At 55.0% G+C, this 18,145-nt stretch overlaps 1 protein-coding gene across 2 annotated transcripts in view; it reads left to right on the top strand.

Moving 5' to 3' along the window:
- Positions 1 to 18,145, top strand: part of PSME4 (proteasome activator subunit 4) — a 338,013-nt gene that overhangs the window by 238,867 nt on the left and 81,001 nt on the right. For both annotated transcript variants that reach the window (XM_068233125.1, XM_068233124.1), the window contains exons 34-40: positions 2,042 to 2,111; positions 2,317 to 2,442; positions 3,629 to 3,781; positions 4,944 to 5,048; positions 10,520 to 10,611; positions 11,046 to 11,177; positions 17,915 to 18,120. In XM_068233125.1, coding sequence (XP_068089226.1) covers positions 2,042 to 2,111; positions 2,317 to 2,442; positions 3,629 to 3,781; positions 4,944 to 5,048; positions 10,520 to 10,611; positions 11,046 to 11,177; positions 17,915 to 18,120 — 884 coding nt within the window. The remainder of the gene's footprint in view (positions 1 to 2,041; positions 2,112 to 2,316; positions 2,443 to 3,628; positions 3,782 to 4,943; positions 5,049 to 10,519; positions 10,612 to 11,045; positions 11,178 to 17,914; positions 18,121 to 18,145) is intronic.

Genomic DNA, 18,145 nt, shown 5'->3' with positions numbered 1-18,145 from the left:
AAGGAAAACAGAGAAATGCACCCCGTATGTATTTATAGAGCGGGGCCCCAGAGATGTGAGGGAAGAGCAGGCGGGACCCTGGAGGTGTCAGGGAAGAGAAGGCGGGACCCTGGAGGTGTCAGGGAAGAGCAGGCGGGACCCGGGAGGTGTCGGGGAAGAGCAGGTGGGACCCAGGAGGTGTCGGGGAAGAGAAGGCGGGACCCGGGAGGTGTCGGGGAAGAGCAGGCGGGACCCGGGAGGTGTCAGGGAAGAGCAGGTGGGACCCAGGAGGTGTCGGGAAAGAGCAGGCGGGACCCCGGAGGTGTCAGGGGAGAGCAGGCGGGACCCAGGAGGTGTCAGGGAAGAGCAGGCGGGGCCCCGGAGATGTAGGAAAAGAGCAGGCGGGGCCCCGGAGATGTAGGGAAAGAGCAGGCGGGGCCCCGGAGATGTAGGGAAAGAGCAGGCGGGGCCCCGGAGATGTAGGGAAAGAGCAGGCGGGGCCCTGGAGATGTAGGGAAAGAGCAGGCGGGACCCGGGAGGTGTCAGGGAAGAGCAGGCGGGACCCTGGAGATGTAGGGAAAGAGCAGGCAGGGCCCCGGAGATGTAGGGAAAGAGCAGGCAGGGCCCCGGAGATGTAGGGAAAGAGCAGGCGGGGCCCCGGAGATGTAGGGAAAGAGCAGGCGGGCCCCGGAGATGTAGGGAAAGAGCAGGCGGGACCCGGGAGGTGTCAGGGAAGAGCAGGCGGGACCCGGGAGGTGTCAGGGAAGAGCAGGCGGGACCCTGGAGGTGTCAGGGAAGAGCAGGCGGGACCCTGGAGGTGTCAGGGAAGAGCAGGCGGGGCCCCGGAGATGTAGGGAAAGAGCAGGCGGGGCCCCGGAGATGTAGGGAAAGAGCAGGCGGGGCCCCGGAGATGTAGGGAAAGAGCAGGCGGGCCCCGGAGATGTAGGGAAAGAGCAGGCGGGACCCGGGAGGTGTCGGGGAAGAGCAGGCGGGACCCGGGAGGTGTCAGGGAAGAGCAGGCGGGACCCTGGAGGTGTCAGGGAAGAGCAGGCGGGACCCTGGAGGTGTCAGGGAAGAGCAGGCGGGGCCCCGGAGATGTAGGGAAAGAGCAGGCAGGGCCCCGGAGATGTAGGGAAAGAGCAGGCGGGGCCCCGGAGATGTAGGGAAAGAGCAGGCGGGCCCCGGAGATGTAGGGAAAGAGCAGGCGGGACCCGGGAGGTGTCAGGGAAGAGCAGGCGGGACCCGGGAGATGTCAGGGAAGAGCAGGCGGGACCCTGGAGGTGTCAGGGAAGAGCAGGCGGGACCCTGGAGGTGTCAGGGAAGAGCAGGCGGGGCCCCGGAGATGTAGGGAAAGAGCAGGCGGGGCCCCGGAGATGTAGGGAAAGAGCAGGCGGGGCCCCGGAGATGTAGGGAAAGAGCAGGCGGGCCCCGGAGATGTAGGGAAAGAGCAGGCGGGACCCGGGAGGTGTCGGGGAAGAGCAGGCGGGACCCGGGAGGTGTCAGGGAAGAGCAGGCGGGACCCTGGAGGTGTCAGGGAAGAGCAGGCGGGGCCCCGGAGGTGTCAGGGAAGAGCAGGCGGGGCCCCGGAGATGTAGGGAAAGAGCAGGCGGGCCCCGGAGATGTAGGGAAAGAGCAGGCGGGACCCAGGAGGTGTCAGGGAAGAGCAGGCGGGACCCTGGAGGTGTCAGGGAAGAGCAGGCAGGGCCCCGGAGGTGTCAGGGAAGAGCAGGCAGGACCCAGGAGGTGTCAGGGAAGAGCAGGCGGGACCCTGGAGGTGTCAGGGAAGAGCAGGCGGGGCCCCAGAGATGTAGGGAAAGAGCAGGCAGGGCCCCGGAGATGTAGGGAAAGAGCAGGCGGGCCCCGGAGATGTAGGGAAAGAGCAGGCGGGACCCGGGAGGTGTCAGGGAAGAGCAGGCGGGACCCGGGAGGTGTCAGGGAAGAGCAGGCGGGACCCTGGAGGTGTCAGGGAAGAGCAGGCGGGACCCTGGAGGTGTCAGGGAGAGTGGTACCCAGCTCCGGCCATCCCATGTGACTGCCATATACCTTTCTATCTCCTGTACAGAAGCCTGCTGGTGTACGCCTCTGCAGATCAGCAGCCACAGCTCGGGAGAGGCAGAGACGCCATGTCAGAGGTAGGTACCCTTCCTGCTGTGCTGCCGCTTGATGCATCACTAATAATGAATCGCTGATACTGTGAGATGGTCCACCCTGCAGCATTGGGGGGGGGACTAGTGCTGCTGAAGTCGGTAATTCCTGTCCGCATGCCAAGTATCCGCATCGCACTGCGAGTAAGTGATCATGTGATGTCTTCTCACGGGTTTCCATGGTTACTTGCAGGCTGAGCTGATCCTATATGAACACTTCACTGATGAGAAGTTTGTGGCCCAGCTGATTAAGTTTCTCTCTTTAGAAGACCGGAAGGGGAAAGACAAGTTTAACCCTCGCAGGTTTTGCCTGTTTAAGGTGAGTGAAGTCCTATTATGCCGTCCTATCAAAAAAAACAAAAAAAAAAGTTTTGACGTCAATATTGCAGCGATTGTGTTCACAATTTCCATTTGGGATGGGTTGTGTCTGGAGGAGGGAGGGAGATGGGTTGTGTCAGGAGTAAGGGATGGGTTTCATTGAGAGGGGCGGGCTGTGTCGGGAGGAGGGGCGGGCTGTGTCGGGAGGAGGGCCGGCTGTGTCGGGAGGAGGGGCGGGCTGTGTCTGGAGGAGGGAGGGAGATGGGTGGTGTCGGGAGTGAGGAATGGGTTTCATTGGGAGGGGAGGGGCGGGCTGTGTCGGGTGGAGGGGCGGGGCTGTGTTGGGAGGAGGGGCGGGCTGTGTCGGGAGGAGGGATGGGTTGTGTCGGGAGGAGGGGGCTGTATCGGGAGGAGGGGTCGGTTCTGTTGGTAGGAAGAATTGATTGTCAGCACTTTTCCCTCCTCTGCTGGTCTTGGGCAGAGTCATATGTTTCCAGTGTGTAACATTTCCTTACCTTCCTTGTCGGGTGGAGGGACGGGCTGTGTCGGGAGGAGGGAGAGGTTGTGTTCGGGAGGAGGGGCGGGCTTTGTTGGGATGAGGGGCAGGCTTTGTTGGGAGGAGGGGCGGGCTGTGTCGGCAGGAGGGGCGAGCTGTGTTGGGAGGAGGGGCGGGCTGTGTTGGGAGGAGGGGGCTGTATCGGGAGGAGGGGCTGGTTGTGTCGGGAGGAGGGGCGGGCTTTGTCGGGAGGAGGGGCGGGCTTTGTCGGGAGGAGGGGCAGGCTGTGTCGGGAGGAGGGGGCTGTGTCGGGAGGAGGGGGGCTGTATCGGGAGGAGGGGCGGGCTGTGTCGGGAGGAGGGGGCTGTATCGGGAGGGGCGGGTTGTGTCGGGAGGAGGGAGGGGTTGTCGGGAGGAGGGGCAGGCTGTATCGGGAGGAGGGGCGGGCTGTATCGGGAGGAGGGGCGGGCTGTGTCGGGAGGAGGGGCGGGCTGTGTCGGGAGGAGGGGGCTGTATCGGGAGGGGCGGGTTGTGTCGGGAGGAGGGAGGGGTTTTCGGGAGGAGGGGCAGGCTGTGTCGGGAGGAAGGAGGGATTGTGTCGGGAGGAGGGGGCTGTATCGGGAGGAGGGGTCGGTTGTGTCGGGAGGAAGAATTGATTGTTTCCAGTGTGTAACATTTCCTTACATTTTAGGGTCTCTTCAGGAACTATGATGACGCGTTCTTACCCATCCTCACCCCCCATTTGGAGCGCTTGGTGGAGGACTCACATGAAAGCACCCAGAGATGTGTGGCAGAGATAGTTGCTGGATTAATCCGCGGGTCCAAACACTGGACCTTTGAGAAGGTGGGCAAGAAGAGGACCTGTCTTCTGAGATGTCTGCTGGGGCTGGATGTTATTTATTGTCAGATGAATGTTTAGTACAGTGATTTTCATTTAGAGATATTTGTATTGGTTGGGGGTCCTTTCCTCAGTTTTCACCTTAAAAAGTAAATTCCACTGTTGTTGGGAAATCTCTGCGGCTTCAGGTCCTTCAAGGATTCATGGCAAACATTATTTCAGTTCGCTTAGTATGTTTTTACATAAATATAAAATAAATCTTCCCGTGCTTCCAGCAGATACCGGGGGATACAAGTGCTAGTCTGCTGCCAGGTAAAGGGGCACTATGGCGAAAAATTGTAACATTTAAAAGTTGTGCAAACATAGACAAATAAGAAGTATGTTTTTTCAACAGTATAATGAGCCATAAATTACTTTTCTCCTAGGTTGCTGTCACTTACAGTAGGTAGTAGAAATCTGACAGACGTGACAGGTTTTGGACTAGTCCATCTCTTCATGGTGGATTCTCAGGGATTTATTTATTTTCAAAAGCACTTAGTGAATGACAGTTGCTCTGTCCAACTGCCCAAAAACTGTGTAGCGAGCAGGGAGGCTGGCCAGCATCGTTGTTTAAATCCTTTTTAGGGAATTTCTTTATAAAGAATAAAACCCTTGCTGAGAATCCCCCATGAAGAGATGGACTAGTCCAAAACCTGTCGCTTCTGTCAGATTTCTACTACCTACTGTAAGTGACAGCAACATAGGAGAAAAGTCATTTATGGCTCATTTTACTCTGGAAACAACATACTACTTATTTGTCTATGCTTTATCGATCGTTTGATAGTTTACCTCACGGGTAAAATCTAATTTTGAATTCACTAAGGTGTTATAGATTTATCGAATGTTCTGTCGTCAAAACATTTGATAAACACCTTAGTGAATTTAAAATTAGATTTTACCCATGAGGTAAATTATCAAACGTTCTTTAGTGCTAATCGCTTGATTTTTTTTGTTTGTATGTTATCATTTTAAACGGTTGCATTGAAATATGTTGCTGTGTGGCCGGCATAGGACCAGGTGGGGCGCGGTTCTCAATGTGTACAGCCAGCGGGGAGAGCAGCTTAGAGGAGCCTATCTGCTGTATGATGTATAACAATGGCCATTCTCATGTGTCTGCGCTCTGCTGTAGGTGGATAATATGTGGCAGTTCCTGTGTCCTCTGTTGAGAACCGCGCTGTCCAACATCACCGTGGAGACCTACAATGACTGGGGCACGTGTATCGCCACTTCCTGTGTAAGTCTCCTCCTTCAGTAGTCATGTGGCTGCTCTACGCCACCACTTCCTGTGTAGGCCTTTCTATGAACACGCCCATCACTTATGAACACAGCCTTCTCTATGAACACGCCTGGCATTAATGAACACAGCCTTTTCTATGAACAAACATATCATTAATGAACACTGCCTTCTCTATGAACACGCCTGGCATTAATGAACACAGCCTTCTCTATGAACAAACATATCATTAATGAACACAGCCTTCTCTATGAACACGCCTGTCATTAATGAACACAGCCTTTTCTATGAACACGCCTGTCATTAATGAACACAGCCTTTTCTATGAACACGCGTGTCATTAATGAACGCAGCCTTCTCTATGAACACACCTGTCATTAATGAACACAGCCTTCTCTATGAACACGCCTGTCATTAATGAACGCAGCCTTTTCTATGAACACGCCTGTCATTAATGAACGCAGCCTTCTCTGTGAACACGCCTGTCATTAATGAACGCAGCCTTTTCTATGAACACGCCTGTCATTAATGAACGCAGCCTTCTCTATGAACACGCCTGTCATTAATGAACGCAGCCTTCTCTGTGAACACGCCTGTCATTAATGAACGCAGCCTTTTCTATGAACACGCCTGTCATTAATGAACACAGCCTTCTCTATGAACACGCCTGTCAATAATGAACGCAGCCTTTTCTATGAACACGCCTGTCATTAATGAACGCAGCCTTTTCTGTGAACACACCTGTCATTAATGAACGCAGCCTTTTCTATGAACACGCCTGTCATTAATGAACGCAGCCTTCTCTATGAACACGCCTGTCATTAATGAACGCAGCCTTCTCTGTGAACACGCCTGTCATTAATGAACGCAGCCTTCTCTATGAACACGCCTGTCATTAATGAACACAGACTTTTCTATGAACACGCCTGTCATTAATGAACACAGCCTTCTCTATGAACACGCCTGTCATTAATGAACACAGCCTTCTCTATGAACATGCCTGTCATTAATGAACACAGCCTTTTCTCTGAACACGCCTGTCATTAATGAACGCAGCCTTTTCTGTGAACACGCCTGTCATTAATGAACGCAGCCTTTTCTATGAACACGCCTGTCATTAATGAACGCAGCCTTCTCTGTGAACACACCTGTCATTAATGAACGCAGCCTTTTCTACGAACACGCCTGTCATTAATGAACGCAGCCTTCTCTATGAACACGCCTGTCATTAATGAACGCAGCCTTCTCTATGAACACGCCTGTTATTAATGAACACAGCCTTCTCTATGAACACAGCCTTCTCTATGAACACGCCTGTCATTAATGAACGCAGCCTTCTCTATGAACACGCCTGTCATTAATGAACACAGCCTTTTCTATGAACGCGCCTGTCATTAATGAACACAGCCTTCTCTATGAACACGCCTGTCATTAATGAACGCAGCCTTCTCTATGAACACGCCTGTCATTAATGAACACAGCCTTCTCTATGAACAAGCCTGTCATTAATGAACGCAGCCTTCTATATGAACACGCCTGCCATTAATGAACGCTGCCTTCTCTATGAACACGCCTGTCATTAATGAACGCAGCCTTCTCTATGAACACACCTGTCATTAATGAACACAGCCTTTTCTATGAACACGCCTGTCATTAATGAACACAGCCTTTTCTCTGAACACGCCTGTCATTAATGAACACAGCCTTTTCTCTGAACACGCCTGTCATTAATGAACGCAGCCTTCTCTGTGAACACACCTGTCATTAATGAACGCAGCCTTCTCTATGAACACGCCTGTCATTAATGAACACAGCCTTCTCTGTGAACACGCCTGTCATTAATGAACGCAGCCTTCTCTATGAACACGCCTGTCATTAATGAACGCAGCCTTTTCTATGAACACGCCTGTCATTAATGAACACAGCCTTTTCTATGAACACGCCTGTCATTAATGAACGCAGCCTTCTCTATGAACACGCCTGTCATTAATGAACGCAGCCTTCTCTGTGAACACGCCTGTCATTAATGAACGCAGCCTTTTCTATGAACACGCCTGTCATTAATGAACACAGCCTTCTCTATGAACACGCCTGTCATTAATGAACGCAGCCTTTTCTATGAACACGCCTGTCATTAATAAACGCAGCCTTCTCTATGAACACGCCTGTCATTAATAAACGCAGCCTTCTCTACGAACACGCCTGTCATTAATGAACGCAGCCTTCTCTGTGAACACGCCTGTCATTAATGAACGCAGCCTTCTCTATGAACACGCCTGTCATTAATGAACGCAGCCTTCTCTGTGAACACGCCTGTCATTAATGAACGCAGCCTTCTCTATGAACACGCCTGTCATTAATGAACACAGCCTTTTCTCTGAACACGCCTGTCATTAATGAACACAGCCTTTTCTATGAACGCGCCTGTCATTAATGAACGCAGCCTTTTCTATGAACACGCCTGTCATTAATGAACACAGCCTTCTCTATGAACACGCCTGTCATTAATGAACGCAGCCTTTTCTATAAACACGCCTATCATTAATGAACGCAGCCTTCTCTATGAACACGCCTGTCATTAATGAACGCAGCCTTCTCTATGAACACGCCTGTCATTAATGAACGCAGCCTTCTCTACGAACACGCCTGTCATTAATGAACGCAGCCTTCTCTGTGAACACGCCTGTCATTAATGAACACAGCCTTCTCTACGAACACGCCTGTCATTAATGAACGCAGCCTTCTCTGTGAACACGCCTGTCATTAATGAACACAGCCTTCTCTATGAACACGCCTGTCATTAATGAACGCAGCCTTTTCTATGAACACGCCTGTCATTAATGAACGCAGCCTTTTCTGTGAACACACCTGTCATTAATGAACGCAGCCTTTTCTATGAACACGCCTGTCATTAATGAACGCAGCCTTCTCTATGAACACGCCTGTCATTAATGAACGCAGCCTTCTCTGTGAACACGCCTGTCATTAATGAACGCAGCCTTCTCTATGAACACGCCTGTCATTAATGAACACAGACTTTTCTATGAACGCGCCTGTCATTAATGAACACAGCCTTCTCTATGAACACGCCTGTCATTAATGAACACAGCCTTCTCTATGAACATGCCTGTCATTAATGAACACAGCCTTTTCTCTGAACACGCCTGTCATTAATGAACGCAGCCTTTTCTGTGAACACGCCTGTCATTAATGAACGCAGCCTTTTCTATGAACACGCCTGTCATTAATGAACGCAGCCTTTTCTATGAACACGCCTGTCATTAATGAACGCAGCCTTCTCTGTGAACACACCTGTCATTAATGAACGCAGCCTTCTCTATGAACACGCCTGTCATTAATGAACGCAGCCTTCTCTATGAACACGCCTGTTATTAATGAACACAGCCTTCTCTATGAACACAGCCTTCTCTATGAACACGCCTATCATTAATGAACGCAGCCTTCTCTATGAACACGCCTGTCATTAATGAACACAGCCTTTTCTATGAACGCGCCTGTCATTAATGAACACAGCCTTCTCTATGAACACGCCTGTCATTAATGAACACAGCCTTCTCTATGAACACGCCTGTCATTAATGAACGCAGCCTTCTCTATGAACACGCCTGTCATTAATGAACACAGCCTTCTCTATGAACAAGCCTGTCATTAATGAACGCAGCCTTCTATATGAACACGCCTGCCATTAATGAACGCTGCCTTCTCTATGAACACGCCTGTCATTAATGAACGCAGCCTTCTCTATGAACACACCTGTCATTAATGAACACAGCCTTTTCTATGAACACGCCTGTCATTAATGAACACAGCCTTTTCTCTGAACACGCCTGTCATTAATGAACACAGCCTTTTCTCTGAACACGCCTGTCATTAATGAACGCAGCCTTCTCTGTGAACACACCTGTCATTAATGAACGCAGCCTTCTCTATGAACACGCCTGTCATTAATGAACACAGCCTTCTCTGTGAACACGCCTGTCATTAATGAACGCAGCCTTCTCTATGAACACGCCTGTCATTAATGAACGCAGCCTTTTCTATGAACACGCCTGTCATTAATGAACACAGCCTTTTCTATGAACACGCCTGTCATTAATGAACGCAGCCTTCTCTATGAACACACCTGTCATTAATGAACGCAGCCTTCTCTGTGAACACGCCTGTCATTAATGAACGCAGCCTTTTCTATGAACACGCCTGTCATTAATGAACACAGCCTTCTCTATGAACACGCCTGTCATTAATGAACGCAGCCTTTTCTATGAACACGCCTGTCATTAATAAACGCAGCCTTCTCTATGAACACGCCTGTCATTAATAAACGCAGCCTTCTCTACGAACACGCCTGTCATTAATGAACGCAGCCTTCTCTGTGAACACGCCTGTCATTAATGAACGCAGCCTTCTCTATGAACACGCCTGTCATTAATGAACGCAGCCTTCTCTGTGAACACGCCTGTCATTAATGAACGCAGCCTTCTCTATGAACACGCCTGTCATTAATGAACACAGCCTTTTCTCTGAACACGCCTGTCATTAATGAACACAGCCTTTTCTATGAACGCGCCTGTCATTAATGAACGCAGCCTTTTCTATGAACACGCCTGTCATTAATGAACACAGCCTTCTCTATGAACACGCCTGTCATTAATGAACGCAGCCTTCTCTATGAACACGCCTGTCATTAATGAACGCAGCCTTCTCTATGAACACGCCTGTCATTAATGAACGCAGCCTTTTCTATGAACACGCCTGTCATTAATGAACACATCCTTCTCTATGAACACGCCTGTCATTAATGAACGCAGCCTTCTCTATGAACACGCCTGTCATTAATGAACGCAGCCTTCTCTATGAACACGCCTGTCATTAATGAACGCAGCCTTTTCTATGAACACGCCTGTCATTAATGAACGCAGCCTTCTCTATGAACACGCCTGTCATTAATGAACGCAGCCTTCTCTATGAACACGCCTGTCATTAATGAACGCAGCCTTCTCTATGAACACGCCTGTCATTAATGAACGCAGCCTTCTCTATGAACACGCCTGTCATTAATGAACGCAGCCTTCTCTACGAACACGCCTGTCATTAATGAACGCAGCCTTCTCTGTGAACACGCCTGTCATTAATGAACACAGCCTTCTCTACGAACACGCCTGTCATTAATGAACGCAGCCTTCTCTGTGAACACGCCTGTCATTAATGAACACAGCCTTTTCTATGAACACGCCTGTCATTAATGAACACAGCCTTTTCTATGAACACGCCTGTCATTAATGAACACAGCCTTTTCTATGAACGCAGCCTTTTCTCTAAACACGCCTGTCATTAATGAACGCAGCCTTCTCTATGAACACGCCTGTCATTAATGAACGCAGCCTTTTCTATGAACCCGCCTGTCATTAATGAACACAGCCTTTTCTTAGTTGCTCATTGGTGTTTTGCAGGAGAGCCGGGATCCTCGCAAGCTTCATTGGCTGTTTGAGCTGCTGCTGGAGTCACCAGTGAGTGGAGAAGGAGGCTCTTTCTTGGATGCTTGGTGAGCGGCTTTCTGCTTGTAGACCTCAGCTAGTCACATTCCTCACCCACTGCAGCATTGACAGACTCCTGCTTCCTCCTCACCATACTGGCAGCTTTCCTTCCATCACAGGACTGGGGCAGATAAATATGGCCGCCTCCATATCCCATCAGCTGTCCTCTATGTGACGGTTGTAGCTTCATAGGCCACAGCTGGCAGGACAGCAGCAGTCAGAGTGTCTTCCTAACACTGGGCTGGTTTTGTGAAGTAGAGAAATGACAGACTAATGAAACTTATTCATGGCATTTCTTTCTTCCTTTCCATAAGACTTTTTACACTGTATTTATTAGCAGGAGTTGTGGTTAAGGGTGGAGATGGAGACACCTTTTAGGAAATATTGTGTTGTTGCTCTTCCGGGGCGTTTGCATTGGTAAACGTTGTGTTTCTCTTCTCAGCCGGCTGTACGTTCTTCAGGGTGGTCTGGCCCAGCAGGAGTGGAGAGTTCCAGAATTACTGCACAAGCTGCTCACATACTTGGAACCTAAACTGACCCAAGTCTACAAGAATGTACGGGAGAGGATTGGAAGGTAAACCGACCTTTGCCATATTACTGGAGACCTCAAGGGCGACCACCCAAGTCAAACAATGCCATTGCTTAGCTTTGGCAAGGTTCAACTCAAATCCAGCCAGGCAATATTAACCACTTCCGTACTAGCAGTGTCTGCCCCCTTGACCATCGCCGCACGTACCCGCCGCTCTTGCCAGTCACCACGTTGCCCCATCACCGCACATACCCACCGCTCTCGCCAGTCACCACGTTGTCCCATCACCGCACATACCCGCCGCTCTCATCAGTCACCACGTTGTCCCATCACCGCACATACCCGCCGCTCTCATCAGTCACCACGTTGTCCCATCACCGCACATACCCACCGCTCTCATCAGTCACCACGTTGTCCCATCACCGCACATACCCGCCGCTCTTGCCAGTCACCACGTTGCCCCATCACCGCACATACCCACCGCTCTCGCCAGTCACCACGTTGTCCCATCACCGCACATACCCGCCGCTCTCATCAGTCACCACGTTGTCCCATCACCGCACATACCCGCCGCTCTCATCAGTCACCACGTTGTCCCATCACCGCACATACCCACCGCTCTCGCCAGTCACCACGTTGCCCCATCGCTGCACATACCCACCGCTCTCGCCAGTCACCACGTTGTCCCATCACCGCACATACCCGCCGCTCTCACCAGTCACCACGTTGTCCCATCGCCGCACATACCCACCGCTCTCGCCAGTCACCATGTTGTCCCATCGCTGCACATACCCGCCGCTCTCGCCAGTCACCACGTTGTCCCATCGCCGCACATACCCACCGCTCTCGCCAGTCACCACGTTGTCCCATCGCCGCACATACCTGCCGCTCTCGCCAGTCACCACATTGCCCCATCGCCGCACATACTCACCGCTCTCGCCAGTCACCACGTTGTCCCATCACCGCACATACCCACCGCTCTCGCCAGTCACCACGTTGCCCCATCGCCGCACATACCTGCCGCTCTCGCCAGTCACCACGTTGCCCCATCGCTGCACATACCCACCGCTCTCGCCAGTCACCACGTTGTCCCATCACCGCACATACCCGCCGCTCTCACCAGTCACCACGTTGTCCCATCGCCGCACATACCCACCGCTCTCGCCAGTCACCACGTTGCCCCATCGCTGCACATACCTGCCGCTCTCGCCAGTCACCACGTTGCCTCATCGCCGCACATACCCGCCGCTCTCGCCAGTCACCACGTTGTCCCATCGCCGCACATACCCACCGCTCTCGCCAGTCACCACGTTGCCCCATCACCGCACATACCCACCGCTCTCGCCAGTCACCACGTTGCCCCATCGCCGCACATACCCGCCGCTCTCACCAGTCACCACGTTGCCCCATCACCGCACATACCCACTGCTCTCGCCAGTCACTACATTGCCCCATCACCGCACATACTTACCACTCTCGCCAGTCACTACGTTGCCTCATCGCCGCACATACCCACCGCTCTCGCCAGTCACCACGTTGCCCCATCGCCGCACATACCCACCGCTCTCGCCAGTCACCACGTTGCCCCATCTCCGCACATACCCACCGCTCTCGCCAGTCACCACGTTGCCCCATCGCCGCACATACCCGCCGCTCTCACCAGTCACCACGTTGCCCCATCACCGCACATACCCACCGCTCTCGCCAGTCACCACGTTGCCCCATCGCCGCACATACCCACCGCTCTCGCCAGTCACCACGTTGCCCCATCGCCGCACATACCCACCGCTCTCGCCAGTCACCACGTTGCCCCATCGCCGCACATACCCACCGCTCTCGCCAGTCACCACGTTGCCCCATCTCCGCACATACCCACCGCTCTCGCCAGTCACCACGTTGCCCCATCGCCGCACATACCCGCCGCTCTCACCAGTCACCACGTTGCCCCATCACCGCACATACCCACCGCTCTCGCCAGCCACCACGTTGCCCCATCGCCGCACATACCCGCCGCTCTCGCCAGTCACCACGTTGTCCCATCTCCGCACATACCCGCCGCTCTCACCAGTCACCACGTTGTCCCATCGCCGCACATACCCGCCGCTCTCGCCAGTCACCACGTTGCCCCATCGCCGCACATACCCGCCGCTCTCGCCAGTCACCATGTTGCCCCATCGCCGCACATACCCACTGCTCTCGCCAGTCACCACGTTGCCCCATCGCTGCACATACCCACCGCTCTCGCCAGTCACCACGTTGTCCCATCACCGCACATACCCGCCGCTCTCACCAGTCACCACGTTGTCCCATCGCCGCACATACCCACCGCTCTCGCCAGTCACCACGTTGCCCCATCGCTGCACATACCTGCCGCTCTCGCCAGTCACCACGTTGCCTCATCGCCGCACATACCCGCCGCTCTCGCCAGTCACCACGTTGTCCCATCGCCGCACATACCCACCGCTCTCGCCAGTCACCACGTTGCCCCATCACCGCACATACCCACCGCTCTCGCCAGTCACCACGTTGCCCCATCGCCGCACATACCCGCCGCTCTCACCAGTCACCACGTTGCCCCATCACCGCACATACCCACTGCTCTCGCCAGTCACTACATTGCCCCATCACCGCACATACTTACCACTCTCGCCAGTCACTACGTTGCCTCATCGCCGCACATACCCACCGCTCTCGCCAGTCACCACGTTGCCCCATCGCCGCACATACCCACCGCTCTCGCCAGTCACCACGTTGCCCCATCTCCGCACATACCCACCGCTCTCGCCAGTCACCACGTTGCCCCATCGCCGCACATACCCGCCGCTCTCACCAGTCACCACGTTGCCCCATCACCGCACATACCCACCGCTCTCGCCAGTCACCACGTTGCCCCATCGCCGCACATACCCACCGCTCTCGCCAGTCACCACGTTGCCCCATCGCCGCACATACCCACCGCTCTCGCCAGTCACCACGTTGCCCCATCGCCGCACATACCCACCGCTCTCGCCAGTCACCACGTTGCCCCATCTCCGCACATACCCACCGCTCTCGCCAGTCACCACGTTGCCCCATCGCCGCACATACCCGCCGCTCTCACCAGTCACCACGTTGCCCCATCACCGCACATACCCACCGCTCTCGCCAGCCACCACGTTGCCCCATCGCCGCACATACCCGCCGCTCTCGCCAGTCACCACGTTGTCCCATCTCCGCACATACCCGCCGCTCTCACCAGTCACCACGTTGTCCCATCGCCGCACATACCCGCCGCTCTCGCCAGTCACCACGTTGCCCCATCGCCGCACATACCCGCCGCTCTCGCCAGTCACCATGTTGCCCCATCGCCGCACATACCCACTGCTCTCGCCAGTCACCACGTTGCCCCATCGCCGCACATACCCGCCGCTCTCACCAGTCACCACGTTGTCCCATCGCCGCACATACCCACCGCTCTCGCCAGTCACCACGTTGCCCCATCGCCGCACATACCCGCCGCTCTCGCCAGTCACCACGTTGCCCCATCGCCGCACATGCCCGCCGCTCTCGCCAGTCACCACGTTGCCCCATCGCCGCACATACCCACCGCTCTCGCCAGTCACCACGTTGCCCCATCGCCGCACATACCCACCGCTCTCGCCAGTCACCACGTTGCCCCATCTCCGCACATACCCACCGCTCTCACCAGTCACCACGTTGTCCCATCGCCGCACATACCCACCGCTCTCGCCAGTCACCACGTTGTCCCATCGCCGCACATACCCACCGCTCTCGCCAGTCACCACGTTGCCCCATCGCCGCACATGCCCGCCGCTCTCGCCAGTCACCACGTTGCCCCATCGCCGCACATACCCACCGCTCTCGCCAGTCACCACGTTGCCCCATCGCCGCACATACCTGCCGCTCTCGCCAGTCACCACGTTGCCCCATCGCCGCACATACCTGCCGCTCTCGCCAGTCACCACGTTGCCCCATCGCCGCACATACCCGCCGCTCTCGCCAGTCACCACGTTGCCCCATCGCCGCACATATCCACCGCTCTCGCCAGTCACCACGTTGCCCCATCGCCGCACATACCCACCGCTCTCGCCAGTCACCACGTTGCCCCATCGTCGCACATACCCGCCGCTCTCGCCAGTCACCTCGTTGTCCCATCGCCGCACATACCCGCCGCTCTCGCCAGTCACCACGTTGTCCCATTGCCGCACATACCCGCCGCTCTCACCAGTTACCACGTTGCCCCATCCCGCACATGCCCGCCGCTCTCGCCAGTCACCACGTTGCCCCATCGCCGCACATACCCACCGCTCTCGCCAGTCACCACGTTGCCCCATCGCCGCACATACCCACCGCTCTCGCCAGTCACCACGTTGCCCCATCTCCGCACATACCCACCGCTCTCGCCAGTCACCACGTTGTCCCATCGCTGCACATACCCGCCGCTCTCGCCAGTCACCACGTTGCCCCATCGCCGCACATACCCACCGCTCTCGCCAGTCACCATGTTGTCCCATCGCTGCACATACCCGCCGCTCTCGCCAGTCACCACGTTGTCCCATCGCCGCACATACCCACCGCTCTCGCCAGTCACCACGTTGTCCCATCGCCGCACATACCCGCCGCTCTCACCAGTCACCACGTTGTCCCATCGCTGCACACACCCGCCGCTTTCGCCAGTCACCACATTGCCCCATCGCCGCACGTACCCACCGCTCTCGCCCGTCACCACGTTGTCCCATCGCTGCACATACCCGCCGCTCTCGCCAGTCACCACGTTGTCCCATCGCCGCACATACCTGCCGCTCTCGCCAGTCACCACGTTTTCCCGTCGCCGCACATACCCACCGCTCTCGCCAGTCACCACGTTGCCCCATCACCGCACATACCCGCCGCTCTCGCCAGTCACCATGTTGCCCCATCGCCGCACATACCCACCGCTCTCGCCAGTCACCACGTTGCCCCATCACCGCACATACCCACCGCTCTTGCCAGTCACCACGTTGCCCCATCACCGCACATACCCGCCACTCTCGCCAGTCACCACGTTGCCCCATCGCCGCACATACCCACCGCTCTCGCCAGTCACCATGTTGCCCCATCGCCGCACATACCCACCGCTCTCGCCAGTCACCACGTTGCCCCATCACCGCACATACCCGCCGCTCTCGCCAGTCACCACGTTGCCCCATCGCCGCACATACCCACCGCTCTCACCAGTCACCACGTTGTCCCATCGCCGCACATACCCGCCGCTCTCGCCAGTCACCACGTTGTCCCATCGCCGCACATACCCGCCGCTCTCGCCAGTCACCACGTTGTCCCATCGCCGCACATACCCACCGCTCTCACCAGTCACCACGTTGTCCCATCGCCGCACATACCCACCGCTCTCACCAGTCACCACGTTGCCCCATCGCCGCACATACCCGCCGCTCACACCAGTCACCACGTTGCCCCATCGCCGCACATACCCGCCGCTCTCACCAGTCACCACGTTGCCCCATCGCCGCACATGCCCGCCGCTCTCGCCAGTCACCACGTTGTCCCATCACCGCACATACCCACTGCTCTCGCCAGTCACCACGTTGTCCCATCACCGCACATACCCACTGCTCTCGCCAGTCACCACGTTGTCCCATCGCCGCACATACCTGCCGCTCTCGCCAGTCACCACATTGCCCCATCGCCGCACATACTCACCGCTCTCGCCAGTCACCACGTTGTCCCATCACCGCACATACCCACTGCTCTCGCCAGTCACCACGTTGTCCCATCGCTGCACATACCTGCCGCTCTCGCCAGTCACCACATTGCCCCATCGCCGCACATACTCACCGCTCTCGCCAGTCACCACGTTGTCCCATTGACGCACATACCCACCGCTCTCGCCAGTCACCACGTTGTCCCATCGCCGCACATACCCGCCGCTCTCGCCAGTTACCACGTTGTCCCATCGCCGCACATACCCGCCGCTCTCACCAGTCACCACGTTGCCCCATCGCCGCAGGCTCCTCTCTCTGCTGTCTCTATGACCGCAGAGTGCTGATAGCCAGTCAGGAACCTCTTTCATTGTCTCCTGTCGCTGTCTACCATTGGGAGCCAATGTGATTGGCTCTCCATGATCACACGGTCAGGAGCCAATAAAAGCAGCCCTGACCTGCTCACAGAGCTCTGCTGTTTTATAGACAGCAGAGTGTGCGAATTGCGGCGGGTTCAGAGCAACTCAACAGGATGTTGAATCTTCGTCCACTCAGAGCGGCAGCACCACCTGCTGGACGTATATTCTTACGGCGTCGGTCCAGAACCAGTTAACATAAAACAGCGATTTAAGACCTACTTTATTTTTCAGCCCATAAGACGCTCCTGACTATAAGACGCTTCTACAGGGAAACAAATTGCTAAACCTGGTACATCCGTGGTGCAGGGGCGTCCTTTGGATCTTCTCCCCCTTGTATCTTACATCCATGGTGCAGGGCAGGGGTGTCATTTGGATCTCCCCCCCCCCCTTGTATCTCTTTAGTTTTTCAATGCAAGTTTTATTTGGTGCAAATGGAGTTTAGTTTGAGAGGAATAGTTCCAGATACGGCACGTCATCTGACTGTGTTTCGTCTTCACAACCTAAATCTAATTCTGTCCAGAATCTGAGTACTAAATACAAATTGGCTGCATTTGATTGGTCTGATTCCAAGCTGCATAAACATTGTATGAGAATTTGCAGCACCTCAGAAATGAAACCTTTCATTGCTGATCTCTGCCAGTGACTGTTGATCCTTTCTGTACAGTGTTCTGACTTACATCTTCATGATTGATGTGTCCTTGCCGAACACTGCGCCCACCATGTCCCCGCGCATCTCCGAATTCACCGCCAGACTCCTCGACAACATGAAACCTCTCATGGAAGCCGATGAGATCCAGAACCACGTCATGGAGGAGAATGGAGGGGGGGAACAAGACGAGAAGACTCGGGCAATCAAACTGATGAAGACAAGTAAGTCAGCCACTTTCCCTTCCCC

The sequence above is a fragment of the Hyperolius riggenbachi genome, chromosome 4 (genome assembly GCF_040937935.1).
Source record: "Hyperolius riggenbachi isolate aHypRig1 chromosome 4, aHypRig1.pri, whole genome shotgun sequence".
NCBI classification, from domain to species: domain Eukaryota; kingdom Metazoa; phylum Chordata; class Amphibia; order Anura; family Hyperoliidae; genus Hyperolius; species Hyperolius riggenbachi.
This window is presented reverse-complemented; position numbering and strand designations above follow the sequence as displayed.